Here is a 15,053-nt window from a genome sequence, read left to right as displayed (position 1 = left end):
GTGAAGTATGAAGTCAATCTAATTCTTTCCAAACAGCTACAGGGTTGTCCTAAAACCTTCACAGAACTATTCATTTTGAACTTTCAACTGCCTACCTCTGCATATTTTCGGCTTCCTCGATGGTCTCAGGCAAAGCCTTCCCTTTAGTTTCTGGTAGCAACAGCACCAGACCTCCAGCAACCAAGCCAACCACAGCTGAAAGCCAAACAGATGAAAATCACATTAAGAACTGAAAAACTCAAGGTCTATAATTAGCTTTTCCCTTATTTTTGTTTAAAACTTTTTTTGGTGTTTTTCTATACTTATTTACAGATTCCTTTGCCATCTCTGACTGCTGTATTTTCCATTATAAATATTATACCAGTTCCAAACTCCATTGAATTACTATTCCTAATAGGGAAATGAAATACTTAACATTTTGAGTCAAGGTTATTCTAGGGTAGAGGACATTGCCACCATATTAAGACACTCTGGAGTTAGAAAATAACCCTGCAAAAAATGAACTATTTGAAAAGGAGGACCATAATGCTGCCAGTACAAATCACTTAGTAAGGAAAATAAGTCAGAAACTTGGGTCATTTCTAGCAAATAAAAGTAATGAATTAGTATTTATTACGATGTAAGAGCACTAAAAAGTATAGCCAGGATTTTAGTTTAAATTCAGGTGTTCATTAAATTCTCATTATTCCTTTTTTTGTCTCTAGCTATAATCTTTAATAATAAACCTTACATGTTTTTGTTTCTTTAGATTCCGATAAAAGTTTTGATCTTTTAAAGTTGTATTTCTGTGTGTTTCACAATAATAGAATACAGAAAATAAGATGTGGATTCTTTACTAGTTTTGAGGTCTCAGAACACTGCATGCCAGTCTCCATTTTTACACCCTCAGAAAATGGCTGAAATAGAAGCTGCAGGGCACAGAACCCAAGCTCTGAGGGCCTGGGCTCCAGCTCTGGCCCCTCGCATACTGGTCTCAAGGCCTTGGGAAGTTCTGTAATCTTCCTGGTGCTCCAGACATTCCTATATAAATTGGGATAACATACTGTCAAATCGAGTTTAGCCTATAGCTGCCTCCTTACATGTTTTAAGTTTGGCCTGAAGGTTTATCTGTACATTGTGAACTATAACCTAGATGGAATGGCAAGCACACTGTAGTCTACTCTTGTGCCAGTTAAAACCACCTTTGCAAAATTATGACTGAGACAGTGAAAGAGATCTAACTTAATCGACTTCCTCTTGCTTCTACCCTCCAAGCTGTCCTTGTCATTCTTGGGTATAGGCTGACCTAACTTTGGGAGAAACTTAGTTCATAGATTAAAACAAAGATGACAACAGCCAAAGCAGAACTCTTTGTTGCCTAGGAACTAGGTTGCCTTTGTAGGACTAACATTAGCCACAAGATAAGAAATTATGGTTTAGGAGTCATGCAGCTGGAGCCTACAAGATTCTGACCCTTTCTAAACTGCTGCTAAAATCAGTGCTTGAGGTATTTGGCAGACCCTGCACTTGATGGATCAGCTGGCACCACCCAAACTGATAAACTGGCTTATCTGTTCTTGTGGCCCCCACCAAGAACTGACTCAGTGCAAGAAGACAGCTTTGACTCCCCGTGATTTCATCCCCCACCAATCAGTACCCCCGCCTCACTAGATTCCCCCACCCACCAAGTTATCCTTAAAAACTTAGATCCCTGAATGCTCAGGAGACTGATTTGAGTAATAATGAAACTCCAGTCTCCCACACAGCCAGCGTTGTGTGAATTACTCATTCTCTATTGCAATTCCCCTCTCTTGAGAAATTGGCTCTGTCTAGGCACCAGGCAAGGTGAACCCCTTGGGCGGTTACAAAATCACCAAGTTTTAGCCAGTCAAATGTGGCCAACTGTTCAAACCACGTTTGAATAAGGCAAACACCAAGCTGTAACCAATCCAGTTATTTCTGTACCTCACTTCCGATTTCTGTACGTGGCTTTCCTTTTTCTGTCTATAAATCTTCTGTCTATAAATCTCTGAGCCTACTCTGGCTCGGGAGGCTGCCTGATTCACGCATCATTCTTTGCTTAATTAAACTCTTATAAATTTAATTCAGCAGAAGTTTTTCTTTAACAATATCACCTCACAAATGTAAACCAAAAACAAAATTCGAAGATCCCCAACTGATTGAAATGAACTGAAAAACTTCAAGATTTTTCACTCCCACCCCTTCCCATTCAAGCCCTGATGGAAAGGGGTGGGGGTCAGACATGTCTCATTATACCCTCTCCCTTTTGGAGTTCAAGCACAAGTCACCAGTGTTAACATTAAAACACATCTTAAGACTGACATAACAGACTCTTTGTAGCAATAAGATAGCAAATTCCAACCTGACCACAGAATAATATCACATGACAGACAAAAAAAAAAAAATTAAAATATTTTACCCCAAAATATATTTCTTTGACCTAGTTTGAAATGGCCTGGCAAAACCATCTTTTGTGGAGAGAATTCGCATCTGTAAAGAATCTCTATTAACATAACTAGATCTTTCCCTTTCCAGACCCTCCCAATCCTGAAGAGATTAACTAAGAGACTAGCACCTTTTAAAGGTCTGAATAGGAAACACTTGCCATTGATTGTCTCTAAAGGCAGCACCTATGAGACTTCATCTACATAATAAGAGCCTTGGTTTCCATAACCACTTATCTTAACTCAGGCACTCTTTTCTATGGATTCTGGATCTTTAGATAATAATTTAACTCTTTCAAGCAATTGCCAATCAGAAAATCTTTGAATCCACCTATGACCTGGAAGTCCCTGCTTTGAGTTGTCTTGCTTTTCCGGACCAAATCAATGGATACCTCACATGTATTGATGGATGTCTTTTGTCTGCTTAATACGTATAAAACCAAGCTGTAATCTAACTACCTTGGACACATGTTCCCAGGACCTCTTGAGACTGTGCCTCAGGCAAGTCACTCAAATTTGGTCAGAATATGGTCACTCATATTTGGCTCAGAATAAACTCTTTAAATATTTTACAGAATTTAGCCTTTTTCCTCGACATGTCAGAGGCATTTGAAACACAACAACTTTATCTTGAATAGGGACTGGGTAAAATAAGGCTGAGACTTACAGGGCTGCATTCCCAGACAGGCATTCTAAGTTACAGGATGAGTTAGGAGATCGGCACAAGATACAGCTCACAAAGACCTTGCTGATCAAACAGGCTGCAGTAAAGCCGTCTACAACCCACCAAAACCAAGATGGCAATGGGAGTGACCTCTGGTCGTCTTCACTGCTACACTCCCACCAGTGCCATGACAGTTTACAAATGCCATGGCAACATCAGGAAGTTACCCAATATGGTCAAAAAAGGGGAAACTCATTAATAACCCACCTTTTGTTTAGCATACAATCAAGAAATAACCATAAAAATGGGCAACTAGGAGCCCTCAGGGCTGCTCTGCCTGTGGAGTAGCCATTCTTTATTCCTTAACTTCCTTAATAAAGTTGCTTTCACATTACTCTATGAACTTGCCCTGAATTCTTTCCTGTGTGAGATCCAAGAACCTTCTCTTGGGGTCTGGATCAGGACCCCTTTCCAATAACATCGTTCTGGTGAACCCTGAAGGGGGGATACTGAGGAGCCCTCCCCCCACCAGCCCGAAGGAAACAGATTGCAGCACTGATTAATCAACTTTGGGTAAGTGCTGGCATACCTGGGTAAAGGACGTGATTGAATTAGAGGCCCAATTTAGGGGAATTAGAGTCTCTTCTAAGACAGAGAGGGTTAAAAGTCCCTCTTAATAAAAGGCAAAGACACTTGACTGAACTTGGGTTTGAGGCCTAGCTTAGGAAGGTTAGAGTCCCTCCTAAGATTGAGGGGGGTAGAAGTCCCTCTCAGTAAAGTCCCTCTCAGCTAAGAATGAGTTTGGCACTATGGAATGTTAACTGCTATTTTCTTTGAATTAATTTCCCTTGCACTCTGCTGATGTCTGTGGGTGACAGGATTAGGCATATAAAGCATCTTGGAACATGGATAGCTATTGTCAGGCCTCTGAGCCCAAACTAAGCCATCATATCCCCTGTGACCTGCACATATACATCCAGAGGGCCTAAAGCAACTGAAGAATCACAAAAGAAGTGAAAATGGCCTGTCCCTGCCTTAACTGATGACATTACCTTGTGAAATTCCTTCTCCTGGCTCATCCTGGCTCACAACCTCCCCCACTGAGCACCTTGTGTCCCCCGCCCCTGCCCGCCAGAGAACAACCCCCTTTGACTGTAATTTTCCTTTACCTACCCAAATCCTATAAAATGGCCCCACCCCTATCTCCCTTCACTGACTCTTTTCATACTCAGCCCACCTGCACCCAGGTGAAATAAACAGCCTTGTTGCTCACATAAAGCCTGTTTGGTGGTCTCTTCACATGGACGCGAGTGAAATTTGGTGCCGTGACTCAGATCGGGGGACCTCCCTTGGGAGATCAATCCCCTGTCTTCCTGCTCTTTGCTCCATGAGAAAGATTCACCTATGACCTCTGGCCCTCAGACTAACCAGCCCAAGGAACATCTCACCAATTTTAAATCCGGTAAGTGGCCTCTTTTTACTCTCTTCTCTGACCTCTCTCACTATTCCTCAACATCTTTCTCCTTTCAATCTTGGTGCCATCTTTCAATCTCTCCCTTCTCTTAATTTCAGTTCCTTTCCCTTTTCTGGTAGAGACAAAGGAGACGCGTTTTATCCGTGGACCCAAAACTCTGGCACCGGTCATGGACTTGGGAAGACAGTCTTCCCTTGGTGTTTAATCATGTGGGGACACCTGCCTGATTATTCACCCACATTTCATTGGTGTCTGATCACCGCAGGGACACCTGCCTTGGTCATTCACCCACATTCCCTTGGTGGCAAGTCAGTTGCAGGGATGCTTGCTTTGGCTGCTCACCCACATTGCAGGCCAGGGCTGCTCACCCAACCCCTTCTCTCCGTGTCCCCACCTCTTCTTCACTTTCCTGGGGGGCGAGCACCTCCCATCCCTTCTCTCCATGTCTCTACCCCTTTTCCACTTTCCTGGGGGGCAAGCACCCCCCACCCTTTCTCTCTGTGTCTCTACTCTCTCTTTTCTCTGGGCTTGCCTCCTTCACTATGGGCAACCTTCCACCCTCCATTCCTCCCTCTTCTCCCTTAGCCTGCGTTCTCAAAAATTTAAAACCTCTTCAACTCTCACCTGATCTAAAAGCTAAGCATTTTGTTTTCTTCTGCAACACCGCTTGACCCCAATACAAACTTGATAGTGGTTCCAAATAGCCAGAAAACGGCACTTTCGATTTTTCCATCCTACAACATCTAGATAATTCTTGTCATAAAATGGGCAAACGGTCTGAGGTGCCTGACGTCCAGGCATTCTTTTACAAATCGGTCTCTCCCTAGTCTCTGTTCCCAATGCAACTCGTCCCAAATCTTGCTTCTTTCCCTCCCGCCTGTCCCCTCAGTCCCAACCCCAAGCGTTGCTGAGTCTTTCCAATCTTCCTTTTCTACAGACCCATCTGACCTCTCCCCTCCTCCCCAGGCTGCTCCTCACCAGGCCGAGCTAGGTCCCAATTCTTCCTCAGCCTCCGCTCCCCAACCGTATAATCCTTTTATCACCTCCCCTCCTTACACCAGGTCCAGCTTACAGTTTCATTCCGCGACTGGCCCTCCCCCACCTGCCCAGCAATTTCCCTTAAAAAGGTGGCTGGAGCTACAGGCATAATCAAGGTTAACGCTCCTTTTTCTTTGTCCAACCTCTCCCAAATCAGTTAGCATTTAGGCTCTTTTTCATCAAATATAAAAACCCAGCCTAGTCCGTGTCTCATTTGGCAGCAACCCTTAGACTCTTTACAGCCCTAGATCCTGAAGGGTCAGAAGGCTGTCTTATTCTAAATATGCATTTTATCACCCAGTCAGCTCCTGACATTAGAATAAAGCTCCAAAAATTAAATCCCAGCCCTCAAACCCCACAAGAGGACTTAATTAACCTCACCTTCAAGGTGTACAATAGTAGAGTAGAGGCAACCAAGTAGCAATGTATTTCTAAGTTGCAATTCCTTGCCTCCACTATGAGACAAACTCCAGCCACATCTGCAGCACACAAGAACTCCAAACACCTGAACTGCCAGGGGTTCCTCGAGAACCTCCTCCCCCAGGAGCTTGCTACAAGTGCTGGAAATCTGGCCACTGGGCCAAGGAATGCCCGCAGCCAGGGATTTCTCCTAAGCCATGTCCCATCTGTGCAGGACCCCACTGGAAATTGGACTGTCCAACTCGCCGGCAGCCACTCCTAGAGCCCCTAAAGCTCTAGCCCAAGGCTCTCTTACTGACTCCTTCCCAGATCTGCTTGGCTTAGCGGCTGAAGACTGACGCTGCCCGGTCACCTTGGAAGCCCCCTGGACCATCATGGACGCTGAGCTTTGGGTAATTCTTACAGTGGAGGGTAAGTCTGTCCCCTTCTTAATCAATATAGAGGCTACCCACTCCACGTTACCTTCTTTTCAAGGGCCTGTTTCCCTTGCCTCCATAACTGTTGTGGGTATTGATAGCCAAGCTTCAAAACCCCTTAAAACTCTCCCACTCGGTGCCAACTTGGACAACATTCTTTTAAGCACTGTTTTATAGTTATCCCCACCTGCCCAGTTCCCTTATTAGGCAAAGACATTTTAACCAAATTATCTGCTTTCCTGACTATTCCTGGACTACAGCCACATCTCATTGCCACCCTTCTTCCCAACCCAAAGCCTCCTTTGTGTCTTCCTCTCGTATCCCCCCACCTTAACCCACAAATATGGGACATCTCTACTCCCTCCCTGGCAACCAATCACATGCCCATTACCATCCTATTAAAACCTAATCACCCTTACCCCTCCCAATGCCAGTATCTCATCCCACAGCACACTTTAAAAGGATTAAAGGCTGTTATCACTCACCTGCTACAGCATGGGCTTCTAAAACCTATAAACTCTGTTTAAAATTCCCCCGTTTTACCTGTTCTAAAACTGGACAACTCTTACAGGTTAGTTCAGGATCTGCGCCTTATCAACCAAATTGTTTTGTCTATCCATCCCGTGGTGCCAAACCCATATCCTCTCCTATCCTCAATACTTCCCTCCACAACTCATTATTCTATTCTAGATAAACCTAGCTGACCCTATAAATCCTAAATCCTTTCCCCACTCTCCTTTTAATTCCTTAAAAAAATAGCCCTAAAAGCTGCTCCCATGGTGGCTCTCACTAACTCATCACTCCCTTCTCAGTACATACAGCTGAAGTGCAGGGCTGTGCAGTCAGAATTCTTACACAAGGACCGGGACCATGCCCTGTAGCCTTTTTATCCAAACAACTTGACCTTACTGTTTTAGCCTAGCCCTCATTTCTGCGTGCAGTGGCTGCCACCGCGTTAATACTTTTAGAGGACCTCAAAATCACAAACTATGCTCAACTCTCTACAGTTCTCATAACTTCCAAAATCTATTTTCTTCCTTCCACCTGCCTCCTCCAGCTATACTCACTCTTAGTTGAGTCTCCCACAATTACCATTGTTCCTGGCCCAGACTTCAATCTGACCTCCCACATTATTTCAGATACCACACCTGACCTCCATGACTGTATCTCTCTAATCCACCTGACATTCACCCCATGTCCCCATATGTCCTTCTTTCATGTTCCTCACCCTGATCACATTTGGTTTACTGATGGCAGTTCCACCAGGCCTAATCACCACTCACCAGCAAAGGCAGGCTATGCTATAGTATCTTCTACATCTATCATTGAGGCTACCACTCTGCCCCACTCCACTACCTCTCAACAAGCTGAACTCATTGCCGTAACTCAGGCCCTCATTCTTGCAAAGGGACTATACATCAATATTTATGCTGACTCTAAATATGCCTTCTATATGCTGCACCAGCATGCTGTTATATGGGCAGAAAGAAGTTTCCTCACTATGCAAGGGTCCTCCATCATTAAGCCTCTTTTAAAAAAATGCTTCTCAAAGCCGCTTTACTTCCAAAGGAAGCTGGAGTCATTCATTGCAAAGGCCATCAAAAGGTATCAGATCCCATTGCTCAGGACAATGCTTATGCTGATAAGGTAGCTTAAAAAAGCAGCTAGCGTTCCAACTTCTATCCCTTACAGCAGTTTTTCTCCTTCTTATCTGGCCACTCCCACCTACTCCCCCACTGAAACTTCCACCTATCAATCTCTTCCCACACTAGGCAAATGGTTCTTGGATCAAGGATCTCCTTCCAGCCTCACAGGCCCGTTCTATTCTGTCATCATTTCATAGCCTCTTCCATGTAGGTTACAAACCGCTAGCCCATCTCTTAGAACCTCTCATTTCCTTTCTATCATGGAAATCTATCCTCAAAGAAATCACTTCTCAGTGTTCCATCTGCTATTCTACTACTCCTCAGGAATTTCCCAGGCCCTCTCCCTTCCCTACACATCAAGCTCGGGGATTTGCCCCTGTCCAGGACTGGCAAATTAACTTTACTCACATGCCCTTAGTCAGGAAACTAAAATACCTCTTGGCCTGGGTAGACACTTTCACTGGATGGGTAGAGGCCTTTCCCACAGGATCTGAGAAGGCCACCGTGGTCATTTCTTCCCTTCTGTCAGACATAATTCCTCGGTTTGGCCACCCCACCTCTATACAGTCCGATAACAGACCGGCCTTTATTAGTCAAATCACCCAAGCAGTTTCTCAGGCTCTTGGTATTCAGTGGAACCTTCATACCCCTCACTGTCCTCAGTCTTCAGGAAAGGTAGAACTGGCTAATGGTCTTTTAAAAACACACCTCACCAAGCTCAGCCTCCAACTTAATAAAAGGACTCTGTCAAGAATAGAGCCCAAAAACTCACCAACCAAACAAGTAATTACACAGAACCCCCTTGGACACTCTCTAATTGGAGGTCCTGGGTCCTCCCAGTTCTTAGTCCTTTAATACCTATTTTTTTCCTTCTTTTATTCAGACCTTGTGTCTTCCGTTTAGTTTCTCAATTCATACAAAACCACATCCAGGCCATCACCAATCATTCTATATGACAAATGCTCCTTCTAACAACCTTACCACAAAATCTTCCTTCAGCTAAATCTCTCCTACTCTAGGTTCCCACGCCGCCCCTAATCCTGCTCAAAGCAGCCCCGAGAAACATTGCTCATTATCTCTCCATGCCACCCCCCAAAATTTTCCACTATTTCATTTTTTTGTTATTTTTCTTAATATAAGAAGACAGGAATATCAGGCTTCTGAGCCCAAGCTAAGCCATCATATCCCCTGTGACCTGCACATGTACATCCAGATGGCCTGAAGTAACTGAAGAATCACAAAAGAAGTGAAAATAACCTGTTCCTGCCTTAACTGATGACATTACCTTGTGAAATTCCTTCTCCTGGCTCATCCTGGCTCAAAAGCTCCCCCACTGAGCACCGTGTGACCCTTGCCCTTGCCTGCCAGAGAACAATCCCCTTTGAATGTAACTTTCCTTTACCTACCCAAATCCTATAAAATGGCCCCACCCCTATCTCCCTTCACTGACTCTCTTTTCGGACTCAGCCCGCCTGCACCCAGGTGAAATAAACAGCCTTGTTGCTCTGACAAAGCCTGTTTGGTGGTTTCTTCACACAGATGCGAGTTGTTTCTTCCTAAGAGGGACACTTGAGAGCTGATAGGACTGCTGGAAAAGATCTCTTAGCTACTGACAAGTGGTCACCTGAACAGTGTTGACCTACAGGGTGGGTCTTTCTCTGGCCTCCCTGAGCACCTCTCCTTCCTCACCCTGCCGTGGGAGGAGCTGCCCCTGCCACCCCACCAGGCAATGCTTCCCTTTCTCTCCTTTCTCTTCTATTTTTTCTGTTACTCAGGGCAACTGTCTGCTCTTTCATCTTGCCCAGAGACCACATGTTGAAAAATGTCCTTGGGAGCTTGAACTTGTAGTCACAAGGCAGTTCATTCTCTTGGTTTCCACCATCCAACAGACAGGAATTTGGGGATCCATGTCATACTAATCCCTAAAAATTATCTTGTGCAGTTAAAAGCCTTTGCAAGCTCAGAATTGGCTGCTCTAAAATCCTTCTGGGAAGAACAATGGAAACCAACCAATGCTGTAGCTCAATACCTAAGGCTTCACCATTTTACAATGGTGGCCCGGGGTTCAATCCTGACTTAGGGAATGAATCCTTTCTGGTTTAAAATCTGTATACCCTTTACCACTGGTTAATTCTCTTCCTCTCCACAAACCATCTTGAAATTTCCTTTCTCTGAGCACAAAAATATTGGCTGTTTGGCATGGCTAAAGTCGAGTAATAAGAGGTTTAAAAGGATTTGAGTGCTATGGTTAAAAGTCAGTTTATTCAAGGGCTAATAGCCTGGAACTCCTTGGGAAAAACAGAGGAGACGTCATAGACCCCCTTTTGAAAAAACCTTTATTTTCCTCATAAAACCCCAGGAATTAAAGTGGATAGACCCCTCTCAAAATCTAAGGCTCTGTTCTGTTTTTCATTGCATTATCTGATGTTTTTGACTTGGAGGGTATCAGAAATTACTACACATTATGAGAGAGCTTTGATGTGTGACTAGGTAGGAAATATAGTTTTGGGGATAGCTAATGGCAGTTATGGGGAGATCTTCAGCTCTTTGCAAGTTTAGATCAGAAAAGCATGCTCTTGGCCACCTAGAAGTTATGAAAATGCCCCCATTCCTCACTGAGAGATAAGATTCCCATGACAAATGGGCAGATTTCCTCTTTTTGGGATACAGGATATGGTATAAAAATGAGACCGTTAATTTTGGGAAACCTGTTTCAGCTGTGGCTGCTTAATAGGCCCTGAAGCTGCACACTTTGAAGAGAAACTTAGAGTAGCAAATGAAAAATCTTACAAGTACTGACTCTTCTTCTGTCTGTGAATTTATATATGTTGTGTGTATGATAGGAAAGAGCTTTGATTAATAGGTTTAAAAATAATAAGAGCTTAAGTCAAATATTTTTGGCAGAAAAGTAAAAAGTATAATGCTTTTTAGTTCATGTGACAAGTAATCTTTGGAAAACAAAAACAGTTGCACATGCTAGGGGTGTAAAAAAAGTGAAACGTATTTTTGGTAAAGGATTATAAGAAGTCATGGAAATATGGCTTTTTCTGCCTAGATTAAAGTGTTAAAGGATTGTTTAAAGTTAAATAAGATAAAGCTGAAGGTTTGAACAAGTAGTGGAAGATTTGTGAAAAATTAGTCATGTAAAAGAAATTCTGTGTGTGAATATATTGGCTAAAGTTAAAGGGGTATCATTCAATTTTTCCATAAATTGAATATTAGAATAAAAGCACAGTAGGTTTTTCTTAGAGCACAGATCTGCTCTTTAATAAAAAATTTACAAAGAGTTATAAAAGGTTTATGAGGAACCTACCTTATGGTCTAACATTAAAATTGGGTAGATATGTCTACTAAGGTTTAACATTAATAGTACACTAATGTGAAAGTGAAATTTGACTTATGTAGTATAAAAGTCATACAGGAAGCATTGTCAAATATAAAATGGTGTTTGGCTATCTTTGGGTTCTATTTGTATAAATATATTAATGGTATGTGTTCCAAAATTATGTGAAACTCCTATAATTCTGATAGGACTTAGTGTACATTATCAGCAATAATTGTAATTGCTATGTTAAATTAATGTGTGCCACAGAAGTAACATATTTCTTTGTCAATTGTGTTTTTGACTGTGGCTGCCCTAAGACTTTGCCACCTTGTGATCCTCTTCAAAAGGTGGTTTTATAATCAACTATAGGGCTTTAACATGTATTCTTGAATGCAGGTTTCTGATAACTTTGGAGACTGTGACATTAGAACAGAAGAAAATACTTTCAGGACTCTCACAGAGAGGTGAAATGTTAATGTATATCAAACGAACCAGGAGTTAACTGTATGGACTGAACTAATGGAAGACTCAAGTAATCTTTTCTAACTTTTTGCTTAAAACGTTGCTGATCCTTTGTTTTGTGTTTCAGAGTCAAGGAAACTTTTCTTTTGAGCTATTAATATTTACAGCTTGTAACATTTAAGTCAAGTATATTCCTGTGAAAAACTTTGGAGCACATTTGTTTCTCTCTACCTGATTTCTCCAGAATTTGAAAATTATTTGTGTGTACTCTTAACTTATGGCAATATAGTTATTTGCATAAGTGCAATAAGAATCTGTTTTCTTTTGCAACAGGACACAGTTGGAGAAAGTGGTTATTTTTACCAAGGCTTTGACTGGAATGTTGTGCTTTCTTTTAAGAAATCAAACTCAACTTGTAGAGCCAATAAAAGCTCCTTGGGAAAACTGACACCATACCTTGTCTACATAGTCCCTGTACAGGGTTCCCGACCCACGGTAAGTAAAAAATGTCACTTTCTGACAGACCCGGGAGCCCGAGTTATCTGAGGACTTCAAGAGGAGAGAAATTTACTCAACTTATTGGTATTAGAGGGTACAAACCCATGGCTGGGTTTGGCTTTGAAAAAAAGTCTTATCTGTGATTCCTTTTACAGAACAAAGTTTTCTCAAAGCCAATTTTAAAACCCCATGTGAAAAATAATTTTTTTGTTACATTTTATACAAATAATCAGGCCAAGTACAATAAAGCAAATCAGTCTTACCATGATTTGTCTGTAGTAAAAATGGGAAACTGGAGAGAGAAATATTATGTTTCAAGAACAATGGTATACCTGTTCTTATATTCTAGTCTCATAAGCTGTTTTAAGCTTTTTATTCCTGCTGGTTAGACTGACCCTACTCATTCCAACCAATGATTCCTGCAGCTCAGAAGAAACAAGACGGCTGGCTAATATAAAAATCTGGATCAGTGTTCTAATTCTGGGCACATTGGAATCAGGTACTGACCCCATATCAGCATGGTTTCAACAATTGCCAGGTTCATGGAAAGCCTTCTAGTTTAGTGTGCTTGGGATAATTTTGCTTATTTTTCTTTACTGTTGTGGAATATATTGCCATCGTACTCTTTGTGTAGGAATATACAAAGGATTGTGCAGGATAAGCTTACCAAATATTTTCTTAAATTAAACTCTTATGAATCTTTCAGATATCACTTTTTGTCACAACTCAAAGTCATGAATGGCTCTCACCATACTGATGCTTTCTGACTGAACTCCTCTCTACCCTGAATACAAGAGACCCTAATAGTTAATCAGAAATATCATCACCCTTAATCAGCATGAAAAAGTTACAGAAGATGGATCTTCATCTCTCTGCAACCATTAAGATTAAGAGTTCTCTTACAAAAAGGAGGGGGCGAATCTCAGAGGTGTTTGAACCAGAGCAACTTTATCTTGAGGAGGGACTGGGTAAAATAAGGCTGAGACTTACAGGGCTGCATTCCCAGACAGTTAGGCATTCTAAGTCACACAATGAGATAGGAAGTTGGCACAAGATACAGGTCATAGAGACCTTGCTGATCAAACAGGCTGCAATAAAAAAGCTGGCTACAATCCACCAAAACCAAGATGGCAATGTAAGCAACCTCTGGTTGTCCTCACTGCTACACTCCCACCAGAGCCATGACAGTTTACAAATGCCATGGCAACATCAGGAAGTTACCCTACATGATCTAAACAGGGGAAACTCATGAATAATCTACCCTTTGTTTAGCATATAATTAAGAAATAACCATAAAAATGGGCAACAAGTAGCCCTCAGGGCTGCCCTGCCTGCGGAGTAGCCATTCTTTATTCCTTTACTTTCTTAATAAACTTGCTTTCATTTCACTCTATGGATTGACCTCAAATTGTTTCTTGTGCAAGATCAAAGAACCCCCTCTTGGGGTCTGGGTCAGGACCCCTTTCCGGTAACAAAGTAACCATCTACTATCCAGAAATGTCCTCCTGACCCATTGGTCACCCACTGTCCACCTAAGGGAGTGGCCAAGATTGAGTGGTCTCTAACTTCCTCCATGGCAGGAAGGAGGACAGAGGGTGTGATGTGCACCTCCTCACAATGACAAGAGGGTTCTGAGGACAGGTTCCTTAACCAGTGTTGAGGGAGAAAGAAATAGGGGTCACATAAGTCTCAGGAGAAGCACCAGCTACTCTGTGGCCAAGTTATCTCAGGATAGACAGCTTGTGCTCTGTCAACTTTGGCCATCTTATTGTTGTTAAACTGGATCATGGAGGAATTCATTGGATCTGTTTTGCGGGTAAGTTCTATCAGTGGTTTGGAACTTTTGCTGGCAGATCTAGAGCAGTGGAAAAATTTCCCCCTCATGAATTCTGTGAGAAGAAGGGGAAGAAAAGGAATGAGCAAGGTAGCTGTGTGGGGGCATTGTGCAGCCTTAGTGAAGTGGTGGGAGCTTCCCCTGATAAGTGAAATGAGTGACTGAGGAAAATGTCCCAATCAGTCGAGGTTTATTAAGTCAGCTTTAGGGCATGTCCCTGAAAACCATGAGCCACAGACACATCTGTAGCTATTTTTACAAAGAGGCTTTCAGGAAGTTGGTATTTATACATTTCCTTAAAGTAGGGAGGCAGGTAGGGAGAGGGGCAGGTAGGCCATAAAGGAATGGTTCCATTCTTGTGAGACTTTAGTGCCCAGTTAAGTTGACTTTCACATATGATAAGGTGAATGTTTGAAGAGAAAATGAGAGTAAAAAAAGAATCAATTATGCAGGCCTCTCTGGGTAGGTGGAGGAATGACTGATCTTGTCTTTATCCTGTACATTGGGAGATAAGCTTGGAATCAACATTATCAGTGTGGAATCAGCAGACTTCAATTTTAGAAGCTAAGCTTAAATTATAGACCTAAAATTCTTGTCTATGGGAAACCAGCAAAGAATTTACTTATGAATGATCTGCCGGGGTGATCCTTTGTAGATAACTGAGGCATGATGTATAATGCTGTAGCAGCTATTCATCTGGAAGAGGGTGTTGAATGACTCAGCCTCCAGGCTTAGTCTTCCCTTTTGCATAAGGATTTTGGGGGTCCTGAGAGTTTTAAATTTCCTTTCCCTTTACATCCTCGTGTGCATCTGAGAGTGAAATCTCTTCTTC

The 15,053-nt window shown here is 42.4% G+C and overlaps 1 protein-coding gene across 1 annotated transcript in view; it reads right to left on the bottom strand.

The window, feature by feature from the left end:
* Nucleotides 1-15,053, bottom strand: part of SLC22A2 (solute carrier family 22 (organic cation transporter), member 2) — a 43,657-nt gene that overhangs the window by 10,288 nt on the left and 18,316 nt on the right. Inside the window, exon 10 of the mRNA XM_011975915.1 lies at nucleotides 96-195. Within this exon, the coding sequence (XP_011831305.1) occupies nucleotides 96-195 (100 nt within the window). The remainder of the gene's footprint in view (nucleotides 1-95; nucleotides 196-15,053) is intronic.

This window comes from Mandrillus leucophaeus, unplaced genomic scaffold (assembly GCF_000951045.1).
Source record: "Mandrillus leucophaeus isolate KB7577 unplaced genomic scaffold, Mleu.le_1.0 Scaffold160, whole genome shotgun sequence".
NCBI classification, from domain to species: Eukaryota; Metazoa; Chordata; class Mammalia; order Primates; family Cercopithecidae; genus Mandrillus; species Mandrillus leucophaeus.
Note: the sequence above shows the minus strand (reverse complement) of the source record. Positions and strands in the feature narration are given on the sequence as shown.